Source organism: Rattus norvegicus, chromosome 14 (genome assembly GCF_021556685.1).
Source record: "Rattus norvegicus strain SHRSP/BbbUtx chromosome 14, alternate assembly SHRSP_T2T, whole genome shotgun sequence".
NCBI lineage: Eukaryota > Metazoa > Chordata > Mammalia > Rodentia > Muridae > Rattus > Rattus norvegicus.
The window spans coordinates 26745626-26760741 of NC_141547.1; the positions used below are offsets into that span (position 1 = coordinate 26745626).

Consider the following 15116-nt stretch of genomic DNA (forward strand, 5'->3'; position numbering starts at 1 on the left):
AATTAACATAGTACATCCATCCTTACAATTGGCTTAAAGACTAGCATATCAATCAAGTCCCATTGTCTCACTCTTCCTAAGGACAGGTCTGCATTGGCTACTGGGATCTCTGGAAACAAGAGACTTTAGCAGGATCTTACTGAGAAGGCTCAGTTTCCTTTGTAAGGTCAAACTGCAAAACCTCTCCAGATGGCATTATTTAACAACAAAGAACATCGGTCACACAGGAAGCAAATTAATTTCAAGGCCACTGAGGCAGGAGTGTTCATTCGAGGGGCAGTGCAAATATGCTGATGACTCTTTAAATTTTCATGAAGAAAACATGGGCACTATATTGAAAAGGAAAGTCCTTGAGAGGGACTTTCAAAATGAGCATTGTCTAGGGAGTAAACATTAGGAGTGAAAAGACTAAGAGTGGACCTGTTTCATATTTATGCATTTTTCTTATATTTGGACGAAAATCCCCGTTCACTATTTTTACTTGTCACAAAGTGATACAGAGATATATTTAAGTCATCATTAATGACAGGTACTATCTCAGTGACTCTAATGTAAACCAAACCTCAACAAGGTTAGAGTAAACCATGCATTTCTGCACTGACACAACTTGCATACTATTTGGTCCAGCACTTTGTAACTGTGGAGATGTGCTGTGCTTTATTGTGAGGTTACGTGGAGCTCCGATAGAAGAGTTCTTAATCCTAAAGCAGAAGAGTTGGACAATCTCTTTCTAAGTAACAGTATGAAACACTCATGGAAACAGGACTAAAACAATCTGACCAATTTGTTTGACACTAAAACAAGAACAACTGTGTTAGTAACAAAAATGATTCAGTTAATAAAAACGACAGCTTCCTGGAAAAAAAAAACTGTAATGCAAGTGCTTTCCAACACTCACTTCCAACTGTATTCATTTGTTTCTATGGCAGCCAAGTTATTTCTGACTCCTCCTCCTCCTCCTCCTCCTCCTCCTCTTCCTCCTCCTCCTCCTTCTCTCTCTCTCTCCCTCTCTCTCTCTCTCTCTCTCTCTATCATACACACACACACACATACACACACACACACACACACACACACACACAACACAGTCCCACACCCACATACACATAAATACAAGAGAGAGAGAACCAGAGAGATACAATTCAATTAGCTTCTTCTCTCACACACAAAATGGCAGATTATGGTAACTTCATGTCAAAGTCTAGCGATGATCTTGAAGCATCTTACCCATAAGTGGTATACAGAAGCCTCCTCCCCACTCACAATACATTATAAACAATTATTTTCAATCCTAGCTCTTTACATATCCAAGATTGTCTGGATATCTTTTGATACTACGGTGAGAGGTAATTTTGACTTATCTTGCCTTAACTATGAATTAGACAGTATATTTTTATTTCTCCAAAGATGATGAAATTGCTTTATACCTGGGATGATTGGAGCTCTATGATGCTTAGCCGACTATAAAGCCACGTAATTACCCATTTTCAATGCTTCCAATGAGGCCTAACATCCCACCAGTTTATAACAGTGGCAGATGATTAGGAAAAGAAGTTTCTAATGTTATAATTTCTCTCTGAGAAGATTTCCTAAAAATTCAGTATTAAAAAAAAATCTATGGATAACACAAACTGCACTTGCCAGGGTTCAAACCCCACAAGATTACTTTGTACACGGGACAAGGGTCAGAACACACATAAGTGGCAATGCATTTAAGAACTTCCTACGTTCTCTGGGAAAGCAATGGCTAAGAAACATCATTCCTAACTACCTCTGTTGAGCGACGCTGAGCTGTTTATGTCTCCAGTGATGAAGGATGACTCTGACTGCTTTCGGACGGTGTCATTCCACATTCTCCGAATCCGGCTCTGAATTGAGAGGGAAGAAGGAGACAAAGTTATGGGAAGGCAACTTTTAACAGACAGTTTAAAAGTTTCAAAGATAGAAGATGTTGCTCCTAGCGTCTAATGAACAAGCATTTCTACCCACTTCCAACACAGTGGCAGGAGAACATCGGAAACAAAAGTAGCGATGCTATTTTCCTGTCCTTGGGTATTTTCATAGATGCTCATGCCATAGTAACTCAACCCGTGGGAAACAGAAAAGGCAAAGTTACATTGTTACACTAGTATAACAATGTCAAACAGAGAGATGTATGCTTCATAAAGCTTGAGTTTCAAAAGTAAAGAGATTTAAGAATTCAGACTCTAATAACAGCCTGTTAACAAAAGAATGTAAAATATTTTTGGAATGCTAAGGAAGTTACATTTTCCACAAGCTTTTCAAGGAGACCAATGACATTTCAGAGATTACATGCCTCCTGGCTTTCCTTTTGAGGAGTTAAAAGTAGATATCATAAATGTATTCACTGCCTCACAGTATGAAGCTTTACGGGTTCATGAAAAGTCCTACATTATGACATATTTCTAAATTCAAATTTCTAAGAGGCGGGTTCCTCCCAAAGAATGTTTTAACCGTTGGGAGAAGTTTTCTGTTTTATTGTGCCATTTTATTAAATTAGGGATGGTAAAATATTGATCTTCTGAGGAGGAAACATCATACCTCCCGATTCAGAAATGAAAGACTCAATAAGAAACTTTGCTGCTATTAATAATAAAGCTAAACTCACTAGTTGGTCCAGCTATATTTGAATAACAGGAGTAGTTAACCTTAGGCTCTCTGACAATTGGATAAGTCATACTTTTCCCAGACTGGAGTGCAGAAACAAGTATGTATGCATATATGGCAAAACTCATCATCATCAACAGCAGGATGTGTCTTAGAATTCTGATGTGAAAGGAACAATTACACTATTTCCATGCACTATAAGATACCACTTGGTAGAACGATTCAGAAAGACAGAATAAGGGGCATATTACCGAAGGAGAAGAGATAATGAGAACAAGTCAATAAAAATAATGTCAGGAGAATTTGGTGGGAGGCATTCAGGTGGTTTGGGAAGATGTAACACACAGGAGGAAACACGGTGTGGACAATCCGTTTCCTGATCTCAGTGTTGGGTTGACGGGTGTTCATTCTCTTAATGTGCTTCACAATTTCATGCTCATTACATACATTTCTTTAAAATTTTTAAACTGCTGTATATTAAAAGGTAAATACATCTAAAATACAGTAAAATAAATGATGAAAGGCAAATAAAACTATCACAGGTTTATCAATGCGAGAACATTCTGCTCTTCCGTAGTATAAAATCTCCCTACATATTAATCCTACTAATTGTCCCTTTAATTGATGTTGGCCTGATTTCCATATGATTAACATTTTATAAGTTATTATCACCAGGAGGTGAGTAAATGGGACCTAAAGGTGAGGAGGACTTTGCCTCTTTGTTTACTAGTGACACACCTTCAAAATTACAGTTACTACCTAATACTACATGTGAATAATATCTCATTTAAATATTCAAAATAAAATGTAAATTTGCATCCTCTCACCAATACTTGAAGTATATGTGATACTCTACCCTATAACCTTAACACTAGTAAATGACAGGTGCCACCTATTTATTGAGAACCTACAACTGTTCTAAGTTTTGCACACATTAGTTTAATCATGACAACCTAAGAAACTACTAATATTGCTCCCATTTTTCATATAGAAAAACTGAGTCAATCATACTCAAACCTTGTTCTGACAAAAAAGAAAGGGTGAATACGGGCAATTCCAGCTCTTAGAAAGCTGAGAGGAAATAGGGTATCAATTTGTGGAACACATAATGAGACCTATCTATCTAATAAAAGGGAAGAAGTAATAAGAAAAACTCATTTTTACTACAGCTGGAAAATGGCAAGATTTAGACAGTGTTCTCTTCCATGAAATCTACCATTTTATTAAACTGTATTGCCTGATCTCATTCTTCAAAGGTATTGCTAAATATCACACAAGCCTGTTGTAACCCAGCTGAGATTCTCAAACACTGTATTTTCAGTAATGATATTTGTCAATCAAATGACCAAAGAGTTATCGGTAATGAGCTACTAATGTGGAAGGCAGACCAGGTCCAATTAAGTAGTCAATATGCAGATTCAGCCACTTCAGTGTAAAAGCTGGTGAAACTGTTATTACACAGAGAAAACAGAGCAAAGGTTATCAGATAGAAATATTCACTATTAACAAGATGGGGACATTTAACCCTTCTTCTTATGTTCAAATCCAAGTGTTGATACACAGAGTGACTAGTCCATCCCCACAGATCTCTGCCCATCTGAGTGAACAGATCTTCCAACCCTAGTTTGAAACTTTAAAGCTACATATAGTTATGAATGTGACAGATTCAACTTAAAGGGCGCGTGATTACATGGTATGTTTGGATTAAGTCTAAGAATTTGTGGTCACTAAGATATTTAAGATAGTCTGATACATTTTGGAAGCTATAGGATACTTATTAAGATTTAGTAGGTATTATATGAGATTGTTAATAGAATTATAGTCTTATTTGCAAAAAAAGCCCATTACTTTTAAAGATAGTGTTTATAGGCAACTTTGACATACACTTTCCCATGCTTACTAGACCTGTGGCTCAGTTGATGAGGTTAAAATAACCAGATGCTTCTCTTGAAAATGAATTTCTACAAGTATGGGGAATTGATTTTGTTAAGATTAAAAATAATTGTTTGTGTAAACTTAATTTATGAAGATTTGTAAAAAAAAATCCAATGATAAATGGCATTTGTTGGGATGGCAGCTTGGAGGGGACACTCATCCAGCATGTGCAAGGGCCTTGGTGTGACAGACAGCAGTACCAAAAAAATAGATTAAAAAAAAGTGAAAACTTCATTTAAACTGTACTTATCTACTTAATTTAAGCCTTCCTGAGAACAATCTAGACATAATCATACTTTCAGCTAACTATGGAAGATTAGTCTGGCAGTCTTGACACAAATTCACTAAAACCCACACAATCCTACATTGTGATCTGCAGAGACAGCGAACACTTCCTAAAAGCTAATAAGGTGTCCTTGGTCAGTGACAGTTACAGCAATGTCTCCTACTGGCCTGAGACTTGCACAGATTACTTATGCCAATGATGGGTCGGTGGTGTTCTTCACCACACTTCAATTTTTAAGTGTATAACATTGTGGGAACTAGTATTTTTTTGTTTTTACTAAACATGCCATACTTTGCTATTCTTCCATTTAATATGTTTTGATTACATACATGTCTGTATACCACATTTGTACAGTGCCTGTAAGGGCCAGAAGAGAATGTAAGATTTCCTGGGACTATGAACCACATGGGGATGGTGGGAATCAAACCTGAGTCCCCAGGGAAGGCAGTCAGTGCTGTTACCTGATCAGCCATCTTTCCACCCCCACATATTATTTATATATTTATTTAGTATGTAACTGAGAATTACTATATCTATTGAACATCCGAGAAGTTTGGTGATAAATTTTCAAATTTGTGAATCAAATTTCAGTTCAATAGGACATTCTTGTATCATTAATATTTATTTTAGACTATTCATTTCATCATCTAAATTTTCATTTTAATCTATCCCTCGAGACTTCCATGCAAGTGCACAGTACATTTTGATTAGATCTACTCTCTACTCCCTGCTTTAACTTCTCCTCGACTTTCCCACCATGTTCCCTTACTACTTCATATCTTTGGTTTGTTTTTGTTTGTCTGGTTTTTGTTTGTTTGTTTTTCCTACGACCCACTGAGTCTAATTAGCACTGTCTATCCATTAAATGGGTGTTTGGAGGATGTGCAACATAAAGAAAGAAGCTATCCTCAAGCAATCTGAATTTCCCTTCCCCATCAAGCATCAAATCCAGACAGCCCTACAGTCAGAGCGGGGCCTTATAAGTCCCACCTACATTCTGTATTTCCGGCCAGTCACATTAAAACCAAACCCTTGATGTGGCAAAGACTTGAGATATGGGTGATCACAAAGAGCAGAGACTTAAAACTGACTACAGGAAAACTATTTCAGCTCAGGGAGCCAATTGTATTTATTTACCTGTGAGCCTGTGGAATACCGTCCTGGAGTTCGAGAACCAGATGTTTTCCCTGAGCCAATCGAACTCTCCGTGCTTTTCCCACTACAGCAATGCGTCCGTAGGCATTTCCCATACTCTTTCCGTACCTGGCCAATGAAATGTTAACTTCCGTTAGAGCTTTGTCCATTTCAGTTAGGAAGTAAGGAATCATTTGTGACGTATGTTTTCAGGAACATAATTACTTCCTAGCTCCACAGAAACAACAAAAATGTTAATCATCTACTTTTCAGTGCAAAATAGATTCATGGGGCCAAATTTAAATTTCACACTCCTGGAACTGTTATAAACACACATACTTCCACTGCATCAGTAATACCCAGGGGTATTATTCTTAACTCAAAGAGACCACATACTTAAAAGTTCAAGACAGTTTTTAGCTTTATTAATTTTATATGTAGTGACCTATTGGTTCAACAGTATTTTCAGTACTGTTTTTTAGATAGAAATAAGTGAGAAAGTTGAAAAGAGCAAGGTAGGGAAGATAGAAGGCCAAAGAAAAAGAGAAAGGAACATGAATTAATATTTAAAGACAGGAAAAAGAACTGTGCTGGGCTAAGCAATTCCTTTAATCTGTATTTCTTCTCTGTTTCTTTATTAAAGTTAAAATTTGAATATTTAGATTAAAAAGTTCAAAATACTTTAATATATTTCCAAAAAAAAATGTTACTAAGAATTACACAGAACTACAGCTACTGGAACTCACTTTGTAGACAAGGCTGACCTCAAACTCAGAGATCTGCCTGCCTGTGCCTTCCAAGTGGTGGGATTTAAGGTGTATGCCACCCCTGCCAGCCGGGGGGATTAAATTCTTAATCTAGAATATAGACGTGTTGGGAAAATATAAACGAACAGCCACAATTTATGTTTTCAAAGTTGGGACCCTATCAAGAAGTCTGGGTTAAACCAGTGACATGTTTAAATGTTTATTAGTGCAGATTTAACTGAACAAAGCATATGGAAATATTAAATAATAAATATGGCTATATTAAAAAACCCAACACAACAAAGGATACCTGGTGATACTTAGTGTACCACACAAGTGTCCCCAATGATGTGACATTGTGGGCATTACTGTTTCAGGACAAATTCTGGTTTCCTGGAAGGGCTCACATTGTTTGAATGTTTATATGTGCTAAGAACAGTACAATGGTTATTTTCAGTGCCATTGTGATTGGCTTTAAAAATCAGGTGAGCACACCCAGAGGCGTGTCTTGGAGGTTCATTCCTGAGAGGCTTAAATGAGGAACGATGAACCAGGCTGAAGATAAAGGGAACCATACCACGGGCTGAGGTTCAGACTGACTGAATAAAACATCGTAACAAAAGGGCACACCACACCAACATACGTCACTCTCTGCTTCCTGACTGAGACCCGGTGTGGTGTGGCCAGGTGTCTTATACTCCCACCCGGTTGCATCAAGCCTTCGCTTCCGGAAGTGTTACGTCATCGCCAACTGTGAGCCCAAATACATGCTTCTCTACCTTGCGGTGTTTTGTCGCTTATTTTGTCACAGTAAGGAGAAAAAAAAAACATAGTACAAGCAGTAGTAGAAGGAAAGGACATAGCTTAGACGTCGGAATACTTGCTTAGTGTGACCCCCAAGTGTTCTCAGCCACCCACAAAAAATAACAGAGACCAGGAGTGAAATCATAGAAGAAGAAACCCTGCTGGGCATAGGTGGTGGGACCCAAGCAAGGCTCATCAAGGTAGATATGAGAAAGATCTAAAAAAGCTTAGAAATATTCTGTTTAAAATATAAGTTTGAGAAAGATAAGAGAAGGCAGCAGTCTGTTCTAACCGTATGTGACAAAGGAAGAAACATCTTAGTAGAATGGTTATTAATCAATATCTGTTGGGCATTGATTTTTTATAATAATGTGGTAATAATTTGATTAGGACTTGAGGAGCCTTAAAAGTAGCTCTTCAACAAAGATACGTATTATAGAATATTTTGGATATCTGTCCTAAATTTTGGAGGCAGCTTTAAAAATTTGATGTCCTCTACTCTCAATTTCTCGGTCCAGTGCACCCAGCTAATGACTGTTTTCCATTAATCTATACTAATATTTTTCATTGGAACAAATATTGTAGTAGAAAGAAAAAAGAGAGAAGAGATCTTTGGAGAAGCACCCCTCTTCTAGTTACCAAAGATAAGTCATAGGAGTCCATTGCAAACTATTTTCATTTTATAACTAAGACTGGATATTCTGCACTGACTTTTATAAACAACTGTGAACCTTGGGGTACAGAGACGCCAAACTCCTTTTCAGCTGCACTGCCACAGGACTCAATACGTCAATGCTTCTTTGCTCCAATATAATTTAAAACGCTCAGCATATGTCTTAATGAAAAAAATTAACATGGGCCATGTCCATGAAATATCTAATCTACTTCATATCATATGTCATCTGAGAACGCTGGTTTATTTCAGTGTGATGCAATCTAGACTATAGATGACAGAAAAGAGAATAGATCTTACAAATGCAATCATTTTCCCACACCCTCCAATAAGAATAAATAACCCTGGAAGCTCTGAGGCTATAGTGAACAGGTGAATTCAAAGGCAACAGTGACCAATTTTAATGTAGCTAATATAAATATCAAAAAAATTCTAATATAGATCATAGTCTCTATATTGGAAAATTAATTTGAACTAAACAAGTTTAATTGCTAGTTAAGAGTCCAATCAATCAACAAGTAACCTTATACATGTAAAATCCCCAAAATTGATACTATATGTTTATTTTTAACCAAAATAAATAAGCAATTGCCAGATCAAAGTTGTATTGATACTGTTTACTCTGAAAGTTTTTAAATAATTTTAAGTATATTTCCATGAAAACAAAGCCAAGTAGTTAGCTACTTTCGTAAGAAAATCTTTCCAATTGCTGATGCTAAGGAATTCATGACACTGAATGAAAATGCCACCATTTCTTTAAAATGAAAGAAAAATGATTATAATTTATCATAAATATGATTTGCTTCCAATCATGGATTAGTAAATATATCCCTAAGTACTCCATAGTCAATACTTGGGTGCGAATTTGTTCCCAGGAATGTTCATCTGTTGGAAACTTAATACCAAAGTTAACATGCTAGTGTTATTGGAGGTAGGGTCTCTGGGTGGTAATTAAGATTAAATGAGGTCCTGGAGTGGCAATAGCTGCTCTCTGGGAAGAGAAAGGCAAGGCTGTAAGCTGCCTCTTCTAGTTGCCATAGGATGCATTCTACTGTGTTATTAAAGAACAAGAAGACCACACAAGAACAAATCAGCTCAGACTTCTCAGTCTTCAGAAGGAAGCAATAAAGAAAGCTTAATCCTTTAAAATTATCTAATCTGGATATTCAGTTAGAGCAGCAGAACACAGACTAAGTCAATATTCTAAGGTTTTGAGACAAGACTCATTTCCATGTATATACTTTAAATTTTAAGCATACACATTTAAAACATAATAATCACAATTGGTTTATTGGAAAACAAAAGGGAGCTAAGTAAATTTGTTCCATGAGTTGTAATTTCCTGGGTTCTGTCTAAAGCAAAGCACGCTAACTTGATACTTATATATCAAGATCCTACTTACTTACTATTTACCATGGTCCCTGATTCCTAAGGACATTTTCTACCTTTCCCCTTAATCTCCTGGTTTGAGGACCATCTTTCTGCTTTTCTTAGAATCCCTTATGGTTTTCTTCTTTCCAAATTTACATATCTTTTAGAGCATTAATCCTCCCCAACTTCCTTCACATCCATTAAAATGCTAATGACTATGCTTCCAAGCTTTCTCCTGTCTTTAATTTAATGTGTGGTCTTGATTCTCACTCTATTCCTCTGACACTTCTTTCTTTCTCTTTCCTTACCATTTGCCTGTCTCTTCCTCTTTAAACCCATCAAGTGCAGCTAATTACTATCTGGTGGCCATACCCAGTTGCTCTACTTCTGGGTATACATGTTATAAACTAAACTGTCTTTCCCAGTGCCCCTGGAAGTTTAATTGGTATCATCTGTGGAGCCCTGTCTTACAGAAAGTGAGTAGAAGTGATACAAGCCACATCCAGATGGTTTCTACCAGATTCCGTTTCCTTCCTAGATTATCTACTGGATATCATCACCCATGATGATAACAAAATTACGTGTGGAGGACTTTTTTTTTTTTTGATTCTTTTTTTTCGGAGCTGGGGACCGAACCCAGGGCCTTGCGCTTCCTAGGTAAGCGCTCTACCACTGAGCTAAATCCCCAGCCCCATGTGTTGAGGACTTTCCAAGCCTTCATCTAGTTAACTGTCTTCATTGGTGTACTGGCTGCTTTTGTGTCAACTTGACACAAGCTGGAGTTATCACAGAGAAAGGAGCCTCCCTTGAGGAAATGCCTCCATGAGATCCAGCTGTAAGGCATTTTCTAAATTAGTGATCAAGGGAAGGGTGGGAGGGAGGGCGGGAGGGCCCACTGTGGGTGGTACCACCCCTGGGCTGGTAGTCTTGGGTTCTATAAGAAAGCAATCTGAGCAAGGCCAGGGGAAGCAAGCCAGTAAGTAACATTTTTCCATGGCCTCTGGATCAGCTCCTGCTTCCTGCCCTGTGTGAGTTCTAGTCCTGACTTCCTTTGGTGATGAACAGCAATGTGGAAGTGTAAGCTGGATAAACCCTTTCCTTTCCAACTAGATATTTGTTCAGGAATAGAAACTCTGAGTAAGACAAATTGGTCCCAGCACAGTGGGATAATCCTGTGACAACCTGGCCATATTTTGAGGACTGTGGAAGGACTTTGGAACTTTGAGCTAGAAGAGCCATTGGGATGTTAAGAGCTCTGTGGGATGTTCTACAGGAGCTAAGTACAGTAGAGAAAATGGAGGCCTGGCTTGTGAAATTTCAGAGGGAATATTAAAGACTCTTATCAGGGCTATTGCTATTTTGATTATGATGATTCTGTTGTTTTGGTTAGCTGGGGTTGAAGAGTCATCTGCAATTAACAAGATACCAGAACTGCTAAAGTGAAGCCTTTGCATTACTGAAACTATTGATGTTGGTCAGCTGGAGCTAAGAAATTAGTTCTGATTAAGAAGAGACCAGCATCATTGAGGTCTAATCTTCTGGGAAATGTTTTCTGAGAGCACAAAGAGGCTGTGTTCCAGAGATAGCCCAAGTTGTACTTCATTCTGTGGCTGAACTTGTTAGTGTGTAAGAGTCATCCAGATACTGGTTTTGAAGGCATGAAGGGGACATGAAAAGTAGCTGGAAGCTGGGCACTGTGAGAAATGAAGGAAGGCCATTGGTGAAGGTGCAGCCTCAGTTGCAAATGATGGCCCAAGATTAAAGTGATCATGCAAAGGAGTTGAGGCTTGGCACCATGAAGAGGTGAAAGGCTATTGGTGAAGCCTAATAGCCTTACAGTGGACATCAGCAGTATTTTGGAGATATTAGTACCATGAGAAGACAATCAAGACAGCAGTAGCAATGGAGTACAGGCATCTGGAGCCTAGAAGACAAGCTGTGTGCTACAAATGGTAGAGCTGTAGAAGTGACCCAAGTCCTTGGAGGAGCCCAGAAGATCTTGAGTGGATCCCAGACATTGGACAGTTAGTTTGATTTTGCTTTTGATTGTGACTGTGCCCTGATATTTTTCCCTCTTGAAAGAAGTAAGTATTTTAGTGGAGCACACAGTTAAGAAACTTTGAACTGTAAAAAGACTTTGAATTTTAAAAGCGACTGGATATTTAAAAGGGATTGAAAATTTAATATGTAAGAATTTGTAAAGAAGGTTGGAACTCTTAAAGTTATTTAGATCTTGTGGATGAATAAGAAAATAAGGGTTGAGGCTTAATAGTAATGTGTTGGGTGTCAAGTTGACAAGGGGTCAATTGTATTGGATGGTTTTGTGTGTCAACTTGACACAAGCTTTGGTTATCACAGAGAAAGGATCCTTCCTTGAGGAAATGTCTCCATGAGATCCAGCTGTAAGACATTTTCTCAATTAGTGATCAAGGTAGGGAGGGCCCCTTGTGGGTGGTGCTATCCCTAGGCTGGCAGTCTATGGTTCTATAAGAAAGCAAGCTGAGCAAGCCAGGGGAAGCAAGTCAGTAAGTAACATCCCTCCATGGCCTCTGCATTCCTGACCTGCTTGAATTCCTGTCCTCACTTCCTTTGGTGATGAACAGCAATGTGAATGTGTAGGCTGAATAAACTCTTTCCTCCCCAACTTGATTCTTGGTCCTGATGTTTGTGTAGGAATAGAAACCCTGACTAAGACAATGGAGTATTTCATCAAATGGAGGGTTGAGTGAAAATAACATACAGTGAGTTGAGCTACTGAAATTCCGAGAATATCCCCATTCTACAGACTCTGTTCATTCATTTCCAGCCTATCTTTGGCGGTGAGGTTGACTCCATCAGCATGAAACTCATCCTTTCTAATAGGTGACTGTATGATTATTATTACTGAATTCCATCTCTGTGACCTAGAAAAACATTGTAGACATTTACTACTAGCTAAAATTGAAACACAATAAAGTTGTTTTATTCTTGTCCTTCTTAAAAAGTGGACATGAATCTTAATGTCTGTTTTAGATGGTACTTTAATTTTTAGTCTTGATTAAAGAATTCTTAGAGATAGAAAACAGTCTTCATTTCTGCTGTTTTCCAAAACAAAAGTAAAGTCTTACTGTTACTTTCGGAGATCAGAAATTATGCTTTCCTTTTATTTTTAGAGCCTCACTTTAAAATGTTTCATAATTATTTTTATCACTTCCATATCACCTATGAGGAAACTGGGGTAATGCGGAGGTTAATTAACTTACTAAATATCAGAGAAGCTTTTATATGGAGGTCCTAAAGACTGAAACACAATCTGGTCAAGATTCCACGTTCAAAGAAAACCTTTAGAGGCACTTTTTGGATGAAGTTGAAAAGTATCAGAATGGGAAAGTCAATCTTACCATAAATATGAACTAAAATATGAAACAAAATATTTAATTACTACACGAGATGAAATATTTAAATACTAAAAATAGCTTTTAAAAAAATTCAGGGTTAATTCTGAAAGATGGGATATTATCATAACCTGATTTTCAAAGACACAGGAGGAGAGTTTGACATCTTACTTGCTTTGGAGACTTTAATGGAAAGACTTTTCCTTTTAACCTTTGGGGACATTGATGTTAAAACCTAGTCATTATTTCTAGAACTCAATTATAGAAACCAGAATACAGATACAAGTGGTTTTTAATTTTATTTACTTATCAATATGTGAAATCAGAAAATAAGCCTATTCCAAGATTTATCTGGAGGAATTACTTTCTAAAATACAACTTCCATTTTTCTTCCTGTAAATATACACCAAGTTTGCGAGAAATTACTTTCTGAGCACTGTATAACTAATAAAATGTGTTTTCTGTAACTTACAAACTGCCTAATCAAACCTTATATTTTTATTTTCTGTATACGTTGTCATTATTTGTTAAAGTAAATCAAAAAGATATGTTTGGTTTTGAGAAAATAGAGTGATATATTTCATTTTGAAAAAGAGTCCTACTAATGCTACAATGCGAATATGGTAGATATCTTTGGCTATCATGAGAAATGTGCCATATGATCTGGAAAACCTATAGCTTACCTTCTTCTGTAGGACACAGTGGAAAATGAATATAAACATCCCCTGTAGAGAATTGAAAATGGTGAAGAGATACGCCATGATGACTGTGCTTTCATTAATATACATGAGTCCAAAGGCCCAGGTCAATCCTAATAGGCAGAGCAGCGCTATTGCACCTATAACCCATGACCTGTGGAGAGAAGAGAAAACTCAGGGTTAGCAAACGAGTCTTGAGTTAACGAAACCGAGTCCTATCATTGATACTGACACTGAAAAAAAAAAGCTATGGTAGGTTTTACTGACAGATAATGTGAGACAAGTGGTAAAAGAGCTTGAAGATTTTGATGAGGCTACAAGTTCAAACTTGAGGGGGAGATACGTGGATGAAAATGTTATGAACACAGAAATTCATTTAAGCAAAAGCAGATTTGTGCCATAAATTATTCATGTGTTTGCAAAACATATGCAAATGGTATGGATATGTAATTACAGTGAATGGGAAAGGAGAGAAGTCCTTAAAGATATGTTCTTCTTCGTGGTACATCTGTTTGAGTGCGATCAATCATTCAGTGCTTCATCTATTACATTCGCATACCGTTTTTCCAAAGTTACTTTCTTTTTTAATCAAATTATTATATTTGTTCGGGGAAGAAAAAAAAACAACTCTGACTAGAAGAAACCAGTATTGGAAGCTTTTTGGTCTCATTTTGTTTGTTTTGTTTTGTTTTTTGAGAAAAGTCTTCTCTGTATACCCCTGACTAGCCTGCAATTTGTTCTGTAAACCAGGCTGGATTTGAAATCTGAGATCTGCCCACTCTGCGTTGTGTAGGCTGGGATTAAATGCTTGAGCCACCATCATCCAGCTGAAGCACATACTTAACGGTGATTATGGACGGACCTGTGGAGCAAGCAGTCACAGGACAGGAGGTTAAAAGAGAAAGTTCCGCTCTAGTGGTAGCCACCTTTTAGTCTTTCGGTACTATCTTGTAGATCATATCAGCCTAGGTCTTCAAATAAACCAGGCCTTTATTTAGTATCTTAATACACTTAGGATGTCTTCATCTCTTAGAAGTGTCTGCAAAGTCAGGGACGAGGATGAAGCTGAGAATGGGGATGGAGTGGTATGAGTGGAGTAATACAGCAGGAAAAGTGAGCGGCCATCTTTACTCCATTTGCTTCATCCTGCCAAGACACCATGTTTAATGGTAATAGATTGGTGACAGGAGCTTATATATTTGTGGTCATGCTACACATTTACTAGAAACATAGGATGAACTAATTTGATAGACAGGATTCTAGTAACTGGAAATGGAATCCTTCTCAATTTGCAAGTAGAATGGAGAACAGGACCGAAAGCATCCAAGATCTCTGCACATTAATATCCCTACCCCTTACTGTCCCAGGACCTTCCTTGAACACAGCAAGTTTACGTTTCATTTCAGTACTCTATTATCTTTCATTTTTCTGTCCAAGGAGGAAATATTTTGGGGGATTGATTCTTAG

The 15116-nt window shown here is 37.5% G+C and overlaps 1 protein-coding gene across 49 annotated transcripts in view; it reads right to left on the reverse strand.

The window, feature by feature from the left end:
* The window catches only part of Adgrl3 (adhesion G protein-coupled receptor L3), a 781670-nt gene that overhangs the window by 54460 nt on the left and 712094 nt on the right, over positions 1-15116 (reverse strand). For all 49 annotated transcript variants that reach the window (XM_087582192.1, XM_087582189.1, XM_087582185.1 and 46 more), the window contains 3 exon segments: positions 13635-13803; positions 5987-6112; positions 1772-1868 (listed from right to left, as the gene is read on the reverse strand). In XM_087582192.1, the coding sequence (XP_087438318.1) occupies positions 1772-1868; positions 5987-6112; positions 13635-13803 (392 nt within the window).